Below are 14,108 nucleotides of genomic sequence, written 5' to 3'. Positions count from 1 at the left end.
TATTCTAATTTAAATTAAATAAAAGTAATAAATATATCTAATTAAATTTTTGCAAATTTTCAGTACTTGAAATAAACATTTTTTTAACTAACTAAAATTTAAATAGTTGGTAAGAAATTATTTTGAAATTAACTAGCAATTTTGCAAACTTTTTTAGGATAATAATTTTTTCTCTTAATTCTTGTGCGAAATTCGTACTTGGCCTTGAGCTTGTTGAGCTGGTCGATCTGCTCGCCCATCTCGGCAACAGCGTCGTTGTGCTTCTTGCGCAGGTTGGCGAGGGTGGCCTCGTGCTGGATGTTGGACTCCTCGAGGTCGCGACGGAGCTTGGCCAGCTCAGCCTCGCGCTTCTTGTTGAGCTCGATCTGGGCGGAGGTGGCACCACCGGCCTCCTCAAGACGCTCACCGATCTCCTCGAGTTCGCGGGCCAGGTCGGCGCGCTGCTTCTCGGCCTTGGAGCGGGACTGGCGCTCGGCCTCGACCTCCTCCTCGAGCTCCTCGATGCGCGACTGCAGCTCCTTGATCTGCTTGTTCAGCTTGGACACGAGCGACTGCTCGTCCTCCAGCTTGGCGGTCACGGACGAGATCTCCTTGTCCTTGCGCTGGATGGTCTGCTCGAGCTCCTTCTTGTTGCGCTCCAGATCGGCCACGGCCTCCTGGGTCAGCTTGAGGTCGCCCTCAACCTTCCTCTTGGTCTTCTCGATGTCACCGCTAAAGTGAAAAATTCGTAGTTTAGTAAGTTTTGAAGTTTGATTCAATTTTTTTAATGTAGAATAAGATTAAAATTCGCTTTCGCGTCGAATTATAACATTTAACCATTTTCAGACAAAAATTTTATAAAATACTAAACAAATTTAATTTTTACTATACTCAAACTGAAAATATAATTATTCCTTTGAAGTTTTTTACAGTTTTATAATTTTTCATATTTTTGTCATCTTTGTAAAATTTTGAGGCTGATTAAAATTCCCTTCGATAAATTCAAATGTAAACTGAATTAAATTTCAATTCGGATTTCTGTTTCATATTCTTTAAATAAAACCTTCCTTTTAAAAATATTATAAATTTTAAATAAATTTAATTTTTTTAAATTGGTTTCAATATTTTAAATTAACTTTGACCAATTTCAAACCTGATTAAAATTCCCTTGCAATATTAAATAAAATAAAATACTTAATTCAAATTCCAAACATAAATTCTCCCCATTATTAAATTATTATTGGCTTCTATTAAATTTTAATTACCGCAGCTTCTTCTCGCGCTCCAGAGAGTCCTCAAGCTCATCAAGGGTCTGCTCCAGCTTAGCCTTAACCTTGTTCAGGTGGTTGACCTTGTCCTCAGAGGCCTGTTGAATTGAAATTTCAAGTTTTTCAATTTTTTTTTTCGTTTCAGATGTGTCAAAGAAACTTTACCTGCAATTCCTCGGCCGTCTTCTGGGTGGTCTCACCGGAGAGTTTCTTCTCCTTGTTGAGCTTGTTGATGAGCTCGTCCTGGTGGGCGATTTCATCATTGAGGTTGCGGATCTGGTGGTCCTTGGTGGCCTTGTCCTGCTCGGACTGCAAGTCGAAAGGGATTTACATTAGTTTCGGCCAAAAATAGAGAGAGACAAATTACACCCATTTAACTTTAAAAAAGCTAAATTCGTCTCATGTTAATTTTTTTTTCTCAACGAACCTTCTGGACGGAGAGTTCGAGATCCTCAACATCCTTCTTCAGGCCGGAGATCTCCTGTTCCAACTTCTTCTTGGACTGGAAGAGCTGGTTGCGAGCGTCCTCTTCCTGCTGCAGACGCTCCTGGGTGTCCTGTGGGTCGAGAGTGAGATGTTGAGAGTTATGCAACCGGCCGGACGCCGATGCGAGGCACGCGGCCTACATTTAAAAAAAATTCTCCTCGGAAGCAACGGCAACGCGTTGGCGATTTTTTTTTAAATTTAATTTTCGTCTCGGTAGAAATATTTTCGAGGTTATTAGAGGCGAAGTGTGCGTGTGTGTCTTGAATATATGCGGTGTTATCTCTGCCGTACATAAATTCTTACTCGCGCTGGCCTCCAGCCAAAGCCAGCTGCCATAACCATAATTCAAAGTCAGGGAAACGTGTGGGAGCCGCGCTGCTGGACGCGGCGTGATGCATCTGAGCTTTTTCTGTCCGATTAAAACCCAGAGGTGTTTTTCGTGCTCTCGACTCCTCGCATTTTCAACGAAATAAAATAAGTGAAAAGACGCGCGTTTTTATCTCTCGGTGCGGAGCAAAGCGAAAGTATGGTGGAGATTTTGTCTGCCGTTGCAGATAAGAGAGCGGAGCGCGTGATTCAAACGCCCGAAATAAATTTCCAGTGCTATTTTCGCGAGCGAGAATTAAACTTATGTTATTAGCGTGCATGACGAGGTTTGTCATTTCACACGCGCGAAACGGAAGAGATTTGCTGGTTTCGGAGGATAATTTTTTTTTTCTGTCTATTTTTAGGAGGGGAAGCCGGAGGAGGACTCGGTGGACGCATCTCTCGCGGTAAGTACCACTTACCGAGGCGATTTATCTCGCGAAACTCGAGTTGCACTTCCAGCCAGAATTAACCCGCGCCAAAAATGGAGCCTCCGCGTCTGCCGCGATTCAGGATAAACGTCGGCCAAGCTCATTAACAGGGCCGCTCATTGTCCCGCCGCCGAGACGAAGTACGACGACATTATTAAGGTCACGATTACGAGCGGCCGAAAATATGAAAAATTGCCGGGCCAGCTCTGCCGGAATTATAATTAGAGTTGCGCCCTAATGAATGCCGTCGGCGCGCGGCCCTCCAAAGTTAGTCACAAGACTAATTTTAGAGAGAGCCTCAAACAGTTTCTCCAAATTTAAAATGATTTTCCGCACCGGACGCAACCGTCCTAATTAGAAAATCGTCGCACTGCTTTTTATTTTGAACAAAAAAATAAACCGTTTTTATACCAAAAGCTTCCGATTCGTCAATCAGCCACTAGCAAAGTTGAAAGGAGCCACTTGAGTTGATCTGGAATTTCTGTCGTAAACAATCAAAGTGACACGTTCTGGACGAGTGAGAAGTCACGCACGCCAACATTGGCCGACGTGAAATTATTATTATTTATTATCAGATCGCGTTAGGGCGGCGCGCGCGCGAGAAATTTATATTCGGCCGCGTATTTATTATTCCAGCGGAGGCGTAAATGTGTCAGGATTTCTCTGCGATTGCAAGAAGTAGAGGAAAGAAGAAGTGCGCCACCGCAAGCAACGCTTTCATCCACGCGCTATTTATACTTTTCTGTGTAACGCGCTATTTTAATGAGAAAAGTAAATGTGACGACGGAAGAAGCGCGTTAAATTTGCCACTATTTTGTAATTAATTGAATTTTTGAGAAAAGGAGAATTTTTTAAAATTTTTGTTTAAATTTAAATATAATTTTAACTTACGTTGAGCTGAGCCTCAAGATCAGCCTTCTGGGCCTTGAGCTTGTTGGCCTTCTCGTGGAAGTCGGCGAGGTTGCCCTTCTCACCCTCGAGGTTGGCGGACAGCTCGTTCTTCTCCTGCTGGAGTTTGGCGAACTGGGCCTGCAGCTCCTTGTGGGCCTTCTCTTCCTTTTCGAAGGCCTCCTGAGCCTTGGCCGCCTTCTCCTCGAGTTTCTGTTTGCGTTCCGTGGGAGAGTAGAAATTGTTAAGATCGGGAATCATTTTGGCAGCGCGCAGGAAGCCACCACCATCCAAGTCCGCGGCCTGGCTGAGAGTCGCCTGTGCGCGACACCCACCGCCGACCGACCGCTTAAATATACACTTGAGAGATTCGGCGCCCCCCACCAGCCGAGGGTGGCTTGCTTTTTGGAGAGATTCGCTGCGGAATGGATGGCGGCGCGACCCAAAAATAAAATTATCATCATCGTCGTCGCTACCTAGCCTATTAGAGATGGATGACATCCTCCAAGGTGCGACTCACCCCATCAAAAAAACTGGGCGTGCAATAAATCTCCGCCCTTCCCCCGCAGCCAGCGCGCTGCCAACAGGGTAGGCCGCTCGCCACTAAATCTAATTTAATTAAACGCGCACCGCGTTTCCCAAATCAAGCAAAGTGTTGCCGGATTAAACTCGATTCCGCGGCAAATTCAAAGGTCCCACTGGTTAAATTTAGATAATTTTGGAGCAGACTAACCCAACATTAATTAATTCAAATAAAATTCAAAACTCAAAATTAATGAATTTTTTTAAAGTATGAGTCTTTGAGGTTTACATCTCTTATAAGCTTGGTGCGCCTTTCGAAGTCCCCCTGATTTTAACTAAGTTAAAAATCGTACCGCGATCTCGTCCTCGACGCGGGTGACGTTGAGCATGGGCTTGACCTTCTGCCACATCTTCCACCAGGGCCAGGTGCGGAGCTGCAAGTACTTGCGCAGGTTGCGCTGGACAACCTGGAGGGCGATCCTGTTTGCGCATAGGAATGGTTTGAACTTCCTGGTTTATTTTTTAGGATTTTTGTAACTCTACCTCTGGTCCTGCAGCTTTTTGTAGTCCTTGCGGGCCAAGTAACCGCGCATGTAGGCCTGCATCCAGGCGACGATCTTGCCCAGACGCTCATCACGGAGCTCCTCCATGGTACCCAGGACACCGGCACGGAAGAACACCTAGAGTGAGCAGCGCAATTAGGCACCGAGTCGGTGACGACGACGACTGCAGGAAGGAACGTGCGAGGCCAGAGAAGCGGTAGAAAAAAAACGGGTTAGGGCGGCGCATGCTCGTCAAATATTCTACAATTTTTATGGATACTGCGGTTGGGATTATTTACATCTGAAAGTGGTAGGCGAGTCATTCGAATGGTCCAGTCTCAATATTTTTTTCTGGCAACTGTGCCATTCGGAAAAAAGAAGCTCTCTCAGTGTGTTATTTAGGCCAATCCAAACGAGATTTGCTATCTCCAATTAAGACAAAATCTTAGTTACGAAAAGTAGACTTCAATTTCAAAATTCCAATTATAATACTATTTACTTCAATTAAAATTAAAATAAAAGAAAATGTAAAGAAAAGTGTGAAAGCTGCAATTTAAAATTAAGTTTTTTAAAGAAAAAAAAATAGTAATTTTCCTAAAATAATAATAAAACTTAGCGATTTAGTTGCTAGAAGCATTTTTTTAAAAGAAATGACAACGAGAAAAATTGTATTTCAATTTGACTTTTTCTGATTCGCACCTTGGTGTGACCCATTCTGTATTGTTCATTGTCCAGTTGGATGACGTCAAGGATAACTTTGGTGGCTTGTTCAGGGGCCATATTATCCTTGACCAGGTGAGCGCATAGGATTTTGTACCTGGTAGCGCAGGTGGAAGGAGACACATGGGTAAAAAAGGTTCACGACACAGCACGTCTTAAATATGTACATAGGGCGTTCAAATTCCAATCACAATAAGGTATTCAGGGTGATTTTCGGCTCTTTCGGAAACTTTCACGCATATTTTTGTACAACAGGTCCCATCTTTTTTTTCATTCAGAACGTTCCAGAAAGCGGCAGTTTCAGCTGTATTTATTTTTCCACTGCCGCCCTGGCCGTTCTGATTGCCAGTCTGCAAGGCAATTTTAACTTGCACCGAAAATCAAACAGGGGAGGGGATGCAGACCTTGGTGTGTCCGAGACGGAACAATTCCGCGTCCAGACCAGCAGCCTCCAACAGCAGCCCAGCAATCTTTTGCAAATCCTCCTGCCCCTTCACTTTTTTGGGGTCTAAGATGCTGTATCTAAAGGGTGGCAGGCAACAAGACGGGGGTGAAAAAAAATCGAGCGGGATGGATCTGAACTTCATGCTTAAGTACTATTTAAGTATTCTCTAAAGAGAGCGGAATAAAGTGGTTGAAAATTTCCAATAATTCATTCAAGGGCGGCGACTCTCTGCGTCTCTGCTACTCGGGTTGGTGTAAAATCAACTCGCTACCAAAAAGGGGTTTAAAATCGAGGGTGCATTCCGAGGGGTGGTTCAGTAAGAGAGATTTTGTACAGAGGTTGTGCTTGGGGGGTTCGGTATGCACCTTGGTGTGACCGATACGGTAGCTCTCAGGGTCCAGCTGGATGGACTCCAAGCACTTGGCGGCAGCGACCTTGGGCTCGGCTTCAGCCTGCATGATGGCTGGGGCCAGGATCATGTAACTGTGGGGCGAAATGGCGGGGGCAGCGCCGAAGCGGGTTAGGCATATTTCCCAAAATTTATATATTCATCCCCAACATAACAAAAGAAATTACATCAAATATCAGGCCATTCAAAAATAATTATGGATAAGGAAATAAATTGTTGAATTTTTAATTTAAAAATTTGAAGAGCCTTGATTAGCTGAATTGGTTCCCAGTTTTTTTCGTTAGAAAAAATATTTAATTTAATTTTTCTCTTTTAAACCTAAAGATCTTACCGGAGCTTGAAGTCAGGGTACATCATCCTGTTGGGGAAGCCCTTACGGCAAATACGGATACCTTCAAGTACACCGTTACAAGTCAGCTGGTGCATGACAAGATGAGAGTCAATGACACCTGAAATAGCGAGACAGACGTTAAAAACAGGACTTTGGACGTTTCAAAGGGCAAAACTAACCAGGCGCCTTGCACTCGTTGGGGATGATGCAACGCACAAAGTGAGGCTGTGTGCTCTTCAGGGTAGCCATCAGGTTGTTCAGCTGTTCCTATAGGTCGGACAGAAGCCTGGTTCGTATCATATAGTTCTTTGAAAACACTCAGGGTGGTTAGGAAAGAAATTTCTCCACTGAGAGACTGACGGAGCCGCCGGCGATTCCGATCACGGATCGAGAATTCGCTCTGATCAGCTTTGCCAGCCGCCTTAGCAAGACGTTTCTTGTTTTCAAGCAAGAATTAACGATACCTTGGTGGAGCATTACAAAATACTAGGGTTGAAACCAACAACACGCTAGGATACTCTTAAATTTTCGTGGGTTGTGTGAGGGGCAAGGGACACTAAAGTGCAGGTCTAATAATTGGCGTCGACTAGGTAACTCCTAATCTCCGAGCAGGTAAAATGCTTTTTGCCTGAGAGTGGAAAGGATTTTTTGTCATGCCGAATGAATTGATTTTGATCAACTTTGATGAGGGATTTGAAAAAGTCGATTTCGAACTATGGGGTTCGTGCTGAAAAATTGAGGAAATTTATTCCGTTTTGGAATTTTGATTCATTTCATTTTCTCGTTCGAGACGTTCAAGGTGGAAGGCATGCAAAATAGATCAAAGTGAAATTTGGAGTTACCGATTATCTCTACTATCAGAATAATTTATTAAGAATACTTTTAAAGCAAATACTGAGCAAATCAAAGTTCTCTTTTAAATTATGGAAAGAAAAGTGAAAAGTAACTAAGTCTACAAAAGGTGATAATTCTAATTACTTAATTTATCCAAATTTCAAATTAACTATTTTAATCAACATATTTTCTAATCGGCGAGTTATTTCACCTTGTATGAGGAAGATACAGTGGCGAAGCCACCGCCCTTCTTACCGCGTCCACCTATGGAACATTGAAATAATGGCATGCAAGCATAAGTAAACTAAAAAAATCGTGTCTAGTGCGAAATTTCGAAGATCTCATCGTAGTGTTATCGTAAATACGTAAGAGTTATCTAAGTTTTAAATAAAACCAAAACACTATGAGAAACTGCATATTACGAAGTTCTCACCCTATACGAAGAAGACACAGTGGCAAATCCACCGCCCTTCTTACCACGGCCACCTGTATTTTTAAACAAAACATTTGCTTAAAAATTTATGCTATAAAAAAAGAGTATGTCCACCCATGGATGTCGATCGCTGAGTAACAAATTAATTAAAGTATACAATGCTCATTTTGGGGGTTTGGGGAGGGTGTTTGTTTGTGATAGTCGTTGTTGTTGGTTTGCCTTCGCATGGAAGAGAAAGAGAGAAGGTCATAAAGGAGGACTATTTACCCTGTAAAGGGCGGATACGGTCTGGAAGGCAGAACCCTTGGCGCGCTTGCCACCTGTTAAGGGCAAAAGTTTGTGATAACTTTAGGTTGTTTCTACTTTTGAAGCAAAAGCGTTACCATTTACAAGGCGAAGCAATTTTTTTACAAAAGCGTTGAAATTAAACAGAAAATATAATAATAAAAATATTCCAAATGAAAAAAAAATATGTATATATAAAAGTTGCAATGAAAATGTACAGATATAAAATCATATTTTAAGAGTAAGAGAAGAAAAAATATTATTTAAAGGAGTTAGCAAAAGATCAAAGTTTTGGGTTAGGCAAGGATTAGGATGGACGAGAGCATTTTGTTTTGAGTGTAGAAAAAAGAGACACCCACAAGTCAGTAGCTGCAAGAGAAATAAATGTTTTGCTTATATATTACAATGTGTGAAAGAGTGATTTTAGAATCAACTCGTATTTTAGGTAGCGAAAGTATTTGAAATCTTTTATGTTAAAAATTGAAAGACCAAAGAAGGCGAGTCGAAATTCTGAAAGCGAAATTTGTAAAGTAATTAAGTGGCCGTACCCTTGCCGCCGCCACCGTCAGCAGCAGGAGCACCGGACTGTCCAGGATGGTCAGCGAAGATCTCGATCAGCAGTTTGTTGGTAGACTTCTTGAACTGGTCAACGACAGTGTCGTTAAGGGGATCCTTGTTCTTCTCAAGCCATCCAGTCAAGTTGTAAGCGACCTGTTTAATTAAAAAATTAATATCCGCGACTCGGAGTAATGAGAGGTTTTCATACAGTGCCGGCGTAATGCACAATGGCGAAGTGAGCCTCAACCTGGCCAGGCTTGGGAGGCTTGGGCTTCTGGAAGTTGGGAGATTTGCCCAAATGCTGAGCCTTCAGCTTCTCAGTGAAGGTCTGATCAGTAGCCTTGGGGAACATAGACTCCTCCTCAAGGATGGAGAGGATACCCAGAGGCTGTCGGGGGAAGAGGGTATTTGATTAGTGTCCGGGCGAACAATTTCTGGGGCTTCAATTCTTGAAACAAAATTTACGATAAACGAGAAAATCTACATTTTCATCTTTTCTCTTCATGACTAAAAAAAATTGATTTAAACTATTCAATTTAAATAAATAAAGTGGTAATAAGTAATAATATGTATTGAAAAAATAATAATAATTTATACAAAATTTGCAATAAATTATTTATTGTAAATTTTGTTAGTTATTTTTATTTCAATATTATTACTTATTAAGTTACATTGAAAAATATAAGTAAATTTTCAAAGTTTTAGAAGAAAAATAATAAAAACGTGGAATTTATTATAAATTCTACATTAATTCTACGTTTTCATCATTTTTCTTCTATTCTGGGAAACTTGACTAATATTATTCAATTTAAATAAATAAAATAGAAAATTAAGTAATATTTTTAAATAAAATTAATACAATAAATAACCAAAATAGTTATTTCAAAAGAAATGAAAATAAAGGGAAAATTTTGCTCCAAGACTTGAAAGATGTATGTTTTACCAAAAATTATGCCTCTTGGCATAACCAATGGCAAAGCGAGTGTACTTTTTTGCTCTACGAATTTTCTAAAAAGAAGCAGCTTTTTTACCGACTGACTAATTAATTTTATACTCACAGATACCAGCTTGTTAGCTAGTACTACTGCCGACGCGCCACTCAATGGACAGAAAATAGAAGAGAAAGAGTTGCAACGAATTGTGTTACTTGGAAAACAAAATTATCAAAAGCTGAATATATACCTTCACCACATCAAAAGATTTAAATTACATGTGTTTAAAATCGAGTTGAATTCCAAAAATTACCCAGAGAAAGCGTTTGATTATAAATTGTTAGTGCTTGTAGGCTCGCGCGCGCTACCTTTTCAATTAGATCAATACAGGGCTGGAGATCCAAGCCGAAATCAATGAATTTCCATTCGATTCCTTCCCTTAAATACTCCTCTTGTTCCAAAATGAACATGTGGTGATTAAAATACTGTTGGAGCCTTTCGTTTGTGAAGTTGATGCACAATTGGTTGAAATCATTCAGCTATAAAGGACAAAGGACAAAGCAGAGTGAAAGGAAAGGTTCGCCCTTGGTGACTTTGAGGGGTTCACCACCCTTTTGTCATTCAATCATTTCTGATGCCAAGGGCGCTGTGCATGCGGCAACATAAATTTCACATAGAGCATAATGTGGAAATAATATAATTGTCCATTGAGGGTAGACTGAATGAGTTACACGAAAATTTATCGTCATACTACCTGTCACGCCGAAGAATCCCCTCGATTATTTTTTATGTTTAATATGGAAGGAGAACGAGTGGGTCTTCTGCCACTGTTGGTGCAATTATTAATCAGGTTTGACATGGTTAAAAGATTTTTTTGGGACAAAGAACAGATAGTGTTAGAAAGACTGGCTGCCCTTAAAGAAGACTACCTTCTCTATAAGGTCAATACAGGCTTGGAGGTCCATGCCAAAATCAATAAAAGTCCATTCAATGCCCTCGCGTTTGTACTCTTCTTGTTCCAACACGAACATGTGGTGGTTGAAAAATTGTTGCAGTTTCTCGTTAGTGAAGTTTATGCAGAGTTGTTCAAACCCGTTGAACTGTTTTAGTAGAGGGTGAAAACAAAGGAGATGCAAACAAATGAATTATTTATCAGTCGTGAATGATGGGAATATGTATATTTTCACGTCTCAGAGTGATTTTGGGATAGAAATTCTATTTTATCATTACTTTTTAATTATTTACAATTTTACTCTGGAAGAATTTCTATCCCGGTCAGGGAGAAATAGCACAAACAAATTAAAGAGAGCTTAAATTTAGACAGACTCCTGTAACTTCCCAAGTTCGGAGTGAAATGATCAGCTTCATGCAAAAATATGCTGCAAAAGGTGAGATGAAAGACAGTTCACAATACATAAAGTGGAACATTATTAATTTAATTGGTGTTTTGCGGACGTACGAGGGGATCTTCTTCGGTGTTGGTCTCCTCAGGCGAGTTCCACGACCCGTGGTAGAGAAATAAAGAAATCAAGTCAGGGAAGGGTATGAAGGTTTTACCTTCTCAATCAACTCAATACACGCGAGCAAGTCCATGCCGAAATCAATGAAGGCCCATTCAATTCCTTCACGTTTGTATTCTTCTTGTTCCAAGACAAACATGTGATGGTTAAAGAACTGCTGCAACTTCTCGTTTGTGAAGTTGATGCAGATTTGTTCGAAGCCGTTGAACTATCGGGCCATTCAGGTAAGAGAGAGGGTGACATGGACAAAAAGATGTGGACTATTAGAATGGAATCTCCGTTTCAAGAGAGGGTGTTTGTGTAAGAACGGGGTAAAAATCAGATGCAAAGGGAAACAGTCAAAAGAAATTCAAAGCCAAAACTGCTCTGATGCAAGTGCAGTTTTGGCGTCTAAAAGAAGGAGAGAGATAAAACGGCACTCAAAGATCAGGGACAATAGCGAGCTCTAATCGCCTGTAACCACATTCGCTGTAAAGGATAAAATATCAGTCAAGGTATGAAAGGGTACATTCTAAATCCTTCCGGCCAAATTATTGACTTTACTAAGAAATTGCCGTTTGATTTAGAATGTTTCCTTTTTAGGATAAAATGTTTCAAGTTTCAAACATTGTTTTTGAGGTATTGAGTTGATCTTCAACTCTCTAACTTCAGTTTGTGTGCAAAAGACATGCTAGGTACTGGAAAGAATGGATCAACAAGTGACGCATTGGGTCGTTGGTTGCGTTCATTCCTATCTCCAAACCTTGGATAATTTTCAGATCGTTCGGCATTTCGGACTGGACCGTCGAGAAGAGTCAATTTTGTATCAGGATTACCTTCTCAATCAACTCAATACACGCGAGCAAGTCCATTCCGAAATCAATGAAAGCCCAATTGATGCCTTCTCTCTTGTACTCTTCTTGCTCCAGCACAAACATGTGATGGTTAAAGAATTGCTGGAGTTTCTCATTAGTGAAGTTAATGCAAATCTGCTCGAAGCCGTTGTACTGCAGATTCACATGGGGGAGAAGAAAGATAAAGATATCCACATGTAAGTTCATTTGAAAACCGTAGAAAAATAAAATGATTTAAATGATATGAAATTTCAATAATTGTGTGCGTTAAAATTCTAACTACTAGAATAAACGCCAGCCTGCTAAGGCCGTTCTATCTACGGTTTGTACATGTGGATTGATCTAATTGATAGACCATGCGGGTAAAAAGTTCAAAGGTTTAGCGAAAAAATCAGATTATTATGAAGAAGGGTTGAAAATCTAAAAGGGGTCAAGGTATACATTACTTTTCTATGACTACTGGTCTAACTACTCGGCACTGGAAACTGCTCCTCGATTAAAGCGGCTGCTTCTTTTCACCTGTACGGGATTTCTAAGCTACCTTCTCAATCAGATCAATACAAGCGAGCAAGTCCATGCCGAAATCGATGAAGGCCCAGTTAATGCCCTCCTTCTTGTACTCTTCCTGCTCCAGCACAAACATGTGATGGTTGAAGAACTGCTGCAGCTTCTCGTTAGTGAAGTTAATACAGATCTGCTCGAAGCCGTTGTACTACAATGTTGGAAGATGCGGGGAAAAGAACAAAGCAAAATTCTCACATTAATTTACAAAGATTTACTACTACTTTTGTGTGTGTAAAACTACTGTGTATATTCTACTTGGATATTTAATGCTAGAGTGCGTTAGAAGGTAAAGGAATTTAACACAGAAACTTTCTTATATTTTCTTTGCACAAAAATGATTTATAGGAGGTAAAATAATTGGTTCCGAGCTTAATTTTGAAATTAAGAGATTATATTTTTAACAGGCAAATCAAACAGGAAAGGCTTCAATAATTAATTTTAAAATAATAAAACTTTAAAAAATAAATATAAAATATCATTTTAATTGTAAAAAGTCAATCTCTGAAGTAATAATTTAATTAAAATGTGCTTGAAAATGTTAAGTGTTCGATTTTTCGATTATTTTTTTCTTCACTAGCAATAAGAGATGAAGGTTGACAAGGGCACATCCTATATCGTATCAATAGATAGGACAGGGGGAAGTCGCAAGTTTGGGAATTGGCTAAGGGAGAAGAAATAAAAATTTTAATTAATAAAAGACATGACAGTAAAGTATGTACAGATAATTTGGACATCTAGAAGTTCTCCTAGATCTCCGATTCAACAATATAGGGGGTGTAAAGTGGTAACAAACAATTAGTAATATGATTCATTATGAGATATGTCTGCGATTCATTGATTTTTAAAAAATGTCTGGATTTCATAATCGTGTTGAATTGATTGTTTGTTCATGAGTTTAAAAAATACTTACGTCGAAGATCTCAAAGCCGGCAATATCGAGCACACCAATGAAGTGCTGTCTCTTCTGCTTGGTGTCCAGGGTCTCGTTACACTTCTTGACGAGCCACTTGAACAGCCTGTCAAACATGGCCTTGCAAATGGCACCAACGGAGTTGGTAACCTGGAAATTGCTCCGTCAGTTGATGCTCCGAGTTAAGTCTGAATTTCTCACCTGGTCCTTGTTACGACCCTGGGTCACGAACTCGTTACCGACCTTGATGCGGGGCTTCAGCAAGTTCTTGTACAGGTCAGTGACGTCGCAGCCGAGCAGCTTAGCGACACGCTCACCTTCCTGTGAAAAGAAAAAAATATGGGTTTAGATAAAAAGTTGGTTGCGCCATCAGATTTAGAACTCACGGCCATGCCGTCGGCTTCAGCCTGCTCCTCGCGACCTCTTTGCTTGAACTTCATGCCACCCATGTGCATGACGGAGGCGGTGATCTTGTAAATGTCGTTCTTCTCCTCCTGGGTGAAACCCAGAACGTTGAAGGCTTCCTGTAAGGTTTTCATTAACGTTAGAATTCAGTTGATTAGCTTCGGTTTGGACTCTTGAGGGACGAAACACAACAGATGTTTTTGGATGGTTTTGGGTGATTTTTTTGGGATTTTTGCTCATTTTGATTAGTAAGAAGGCGTCAGATTAGTAATTCGATGTAAGTAAGTTCGATGCATTCAACACTAAGTTCAGGTTACAAAAGTCGGTTTTGTAGAGATCATAGCTAAGGGTTCGATGTTTTCATTCGATGGTGGAGGGAGGGTTTGATTTTTTTTTTCATTCGCTGGTCGTGGGAGGGTCTACGGGTTCGAAGTTTTTTTCTGGTGG

General features: G+C 40.6%; 2 protein-coding genes across 27 annotated transcripts in view; one reads left to right on the top strand and one right to left on the bottom strand.

The window, feature by feature from the left end:
• The window catches only part of LOC132201719 (uncharacterized), a 45,325-nt gene that overhangs the window by 894 nt on the left and 30,323 nt on the right, over positions 1-14,108 (top strand). For all 4 annotated transcript variants that reach the window (XR_009442299.1, XR_009442298.1, XR_009442300.1 and 1 more), the window contains exon 2: positions 2,465-2,506. The gene's annotated coding sequence lies outside the window, so the exon portion shown is untranslated. The remainder of the gene's footprint in view (positions 1-2,464; positions 2,507-14,108) is intronic.
• Positions 1-14,108, bottom strand: part of LOC132201717 (myosin heavy chain, muscle) — a 30,621-nt gene that overhangs the window by 4,972 nt on the left and 11,541 nt on the right. For 5 of the 23 annotated variants that reach the window (XM_059628127.1, XM_059628126.1, XM_059628128.1 and 2 more), the window contains exons 11-27: positions 13,643-13,780; positions 13,458-13,577; positions 13,257-13,406; positions 12,324-12,494; positions 8,706-8,885; positions 8,488-8,650; positions 7,433-7,485; positions 6,567-6,654; positions 6,388-6,505; positions 6,013-6,130; positions 4,484-4,620; positions 4,294-4,420; positions 3,422-3,631; positions 1,675-1,803; positions 1,413-1,556; positions 1,245-1,345; positions 199-711 (exon numbers count right to left, since the gene is read on the bottom strand). In XM_059628127.1, the coding sequence (XP_059484110.1) occupies positions 199-711; positions 1,245-1,345; positions 1,413-1,556; positions 1,675-1,803; positions 3,422-3,631; positions 4,294-4,420; positions 4,484-4,620; positions 6,013-6,130; positions 6,388-6,505; positions 6,567-6,654; positions 7,433-7,485; positions 8,488-8,650; positions 8,706-8,885; positions 12,324-12,494; positions 13,257-13,406; positions 13,458-13,577; positions 13,643-13,780 (2,660 nt within the window). Of the gene's footprint in view, positions 1-198; positions 712-1,244; positions 1,346-1,412; positions 1,557-1,674; positions 1,804-3,421; positions 3,632-4,293; positions 4,421-4,483; positions 4,621-5,181; positions 5,300-5,606; positions 5,725-6,012; positions 6,131-6,387; positions 6,506-6,566; positions 6,655-7,432; positions 7,486-7,921; positions 7,975-8,487; positions 8,651-8,705; positions 8,886-10,358; positions 10,530-10,986; positions 11,158-11,764; positions 11,936-12,323; positions 12,495-13,256; positions 13,407-13,457; positions 13,578-13,642; positions 13,781-14,108 lie in introns of all 23 variants that reach the window. The other 18 variants (XM_059628137.1, XM_059628132.1, XM_059628120.1 and 15 more) reach the window with 8 other exon arrangements.

The sequence above is a fragment of the Neocloeon triangulifer genome, unplaced genomic scaffold (genome assembly GCF_031216515.1).
Source record: "Neocloeon triangulifer isolate White Clay Creek 2 clone unplaced genomic scaffold, ASM3121651v1 ptg000014l, whole genome shotgun sequence".
Taxonomy (NCBI): Eukaryota; Metazoa; Arthropoda; class Insecta; order Ephemeroptera; family Baetidae; genus Neocloeon; species Neocloeon triangulifer.
The sequence above is the reverse complement of the archived record's forward strand: the minus strand, read 5'-3'. Positions and strand labels throughout refer to the sequence as shown.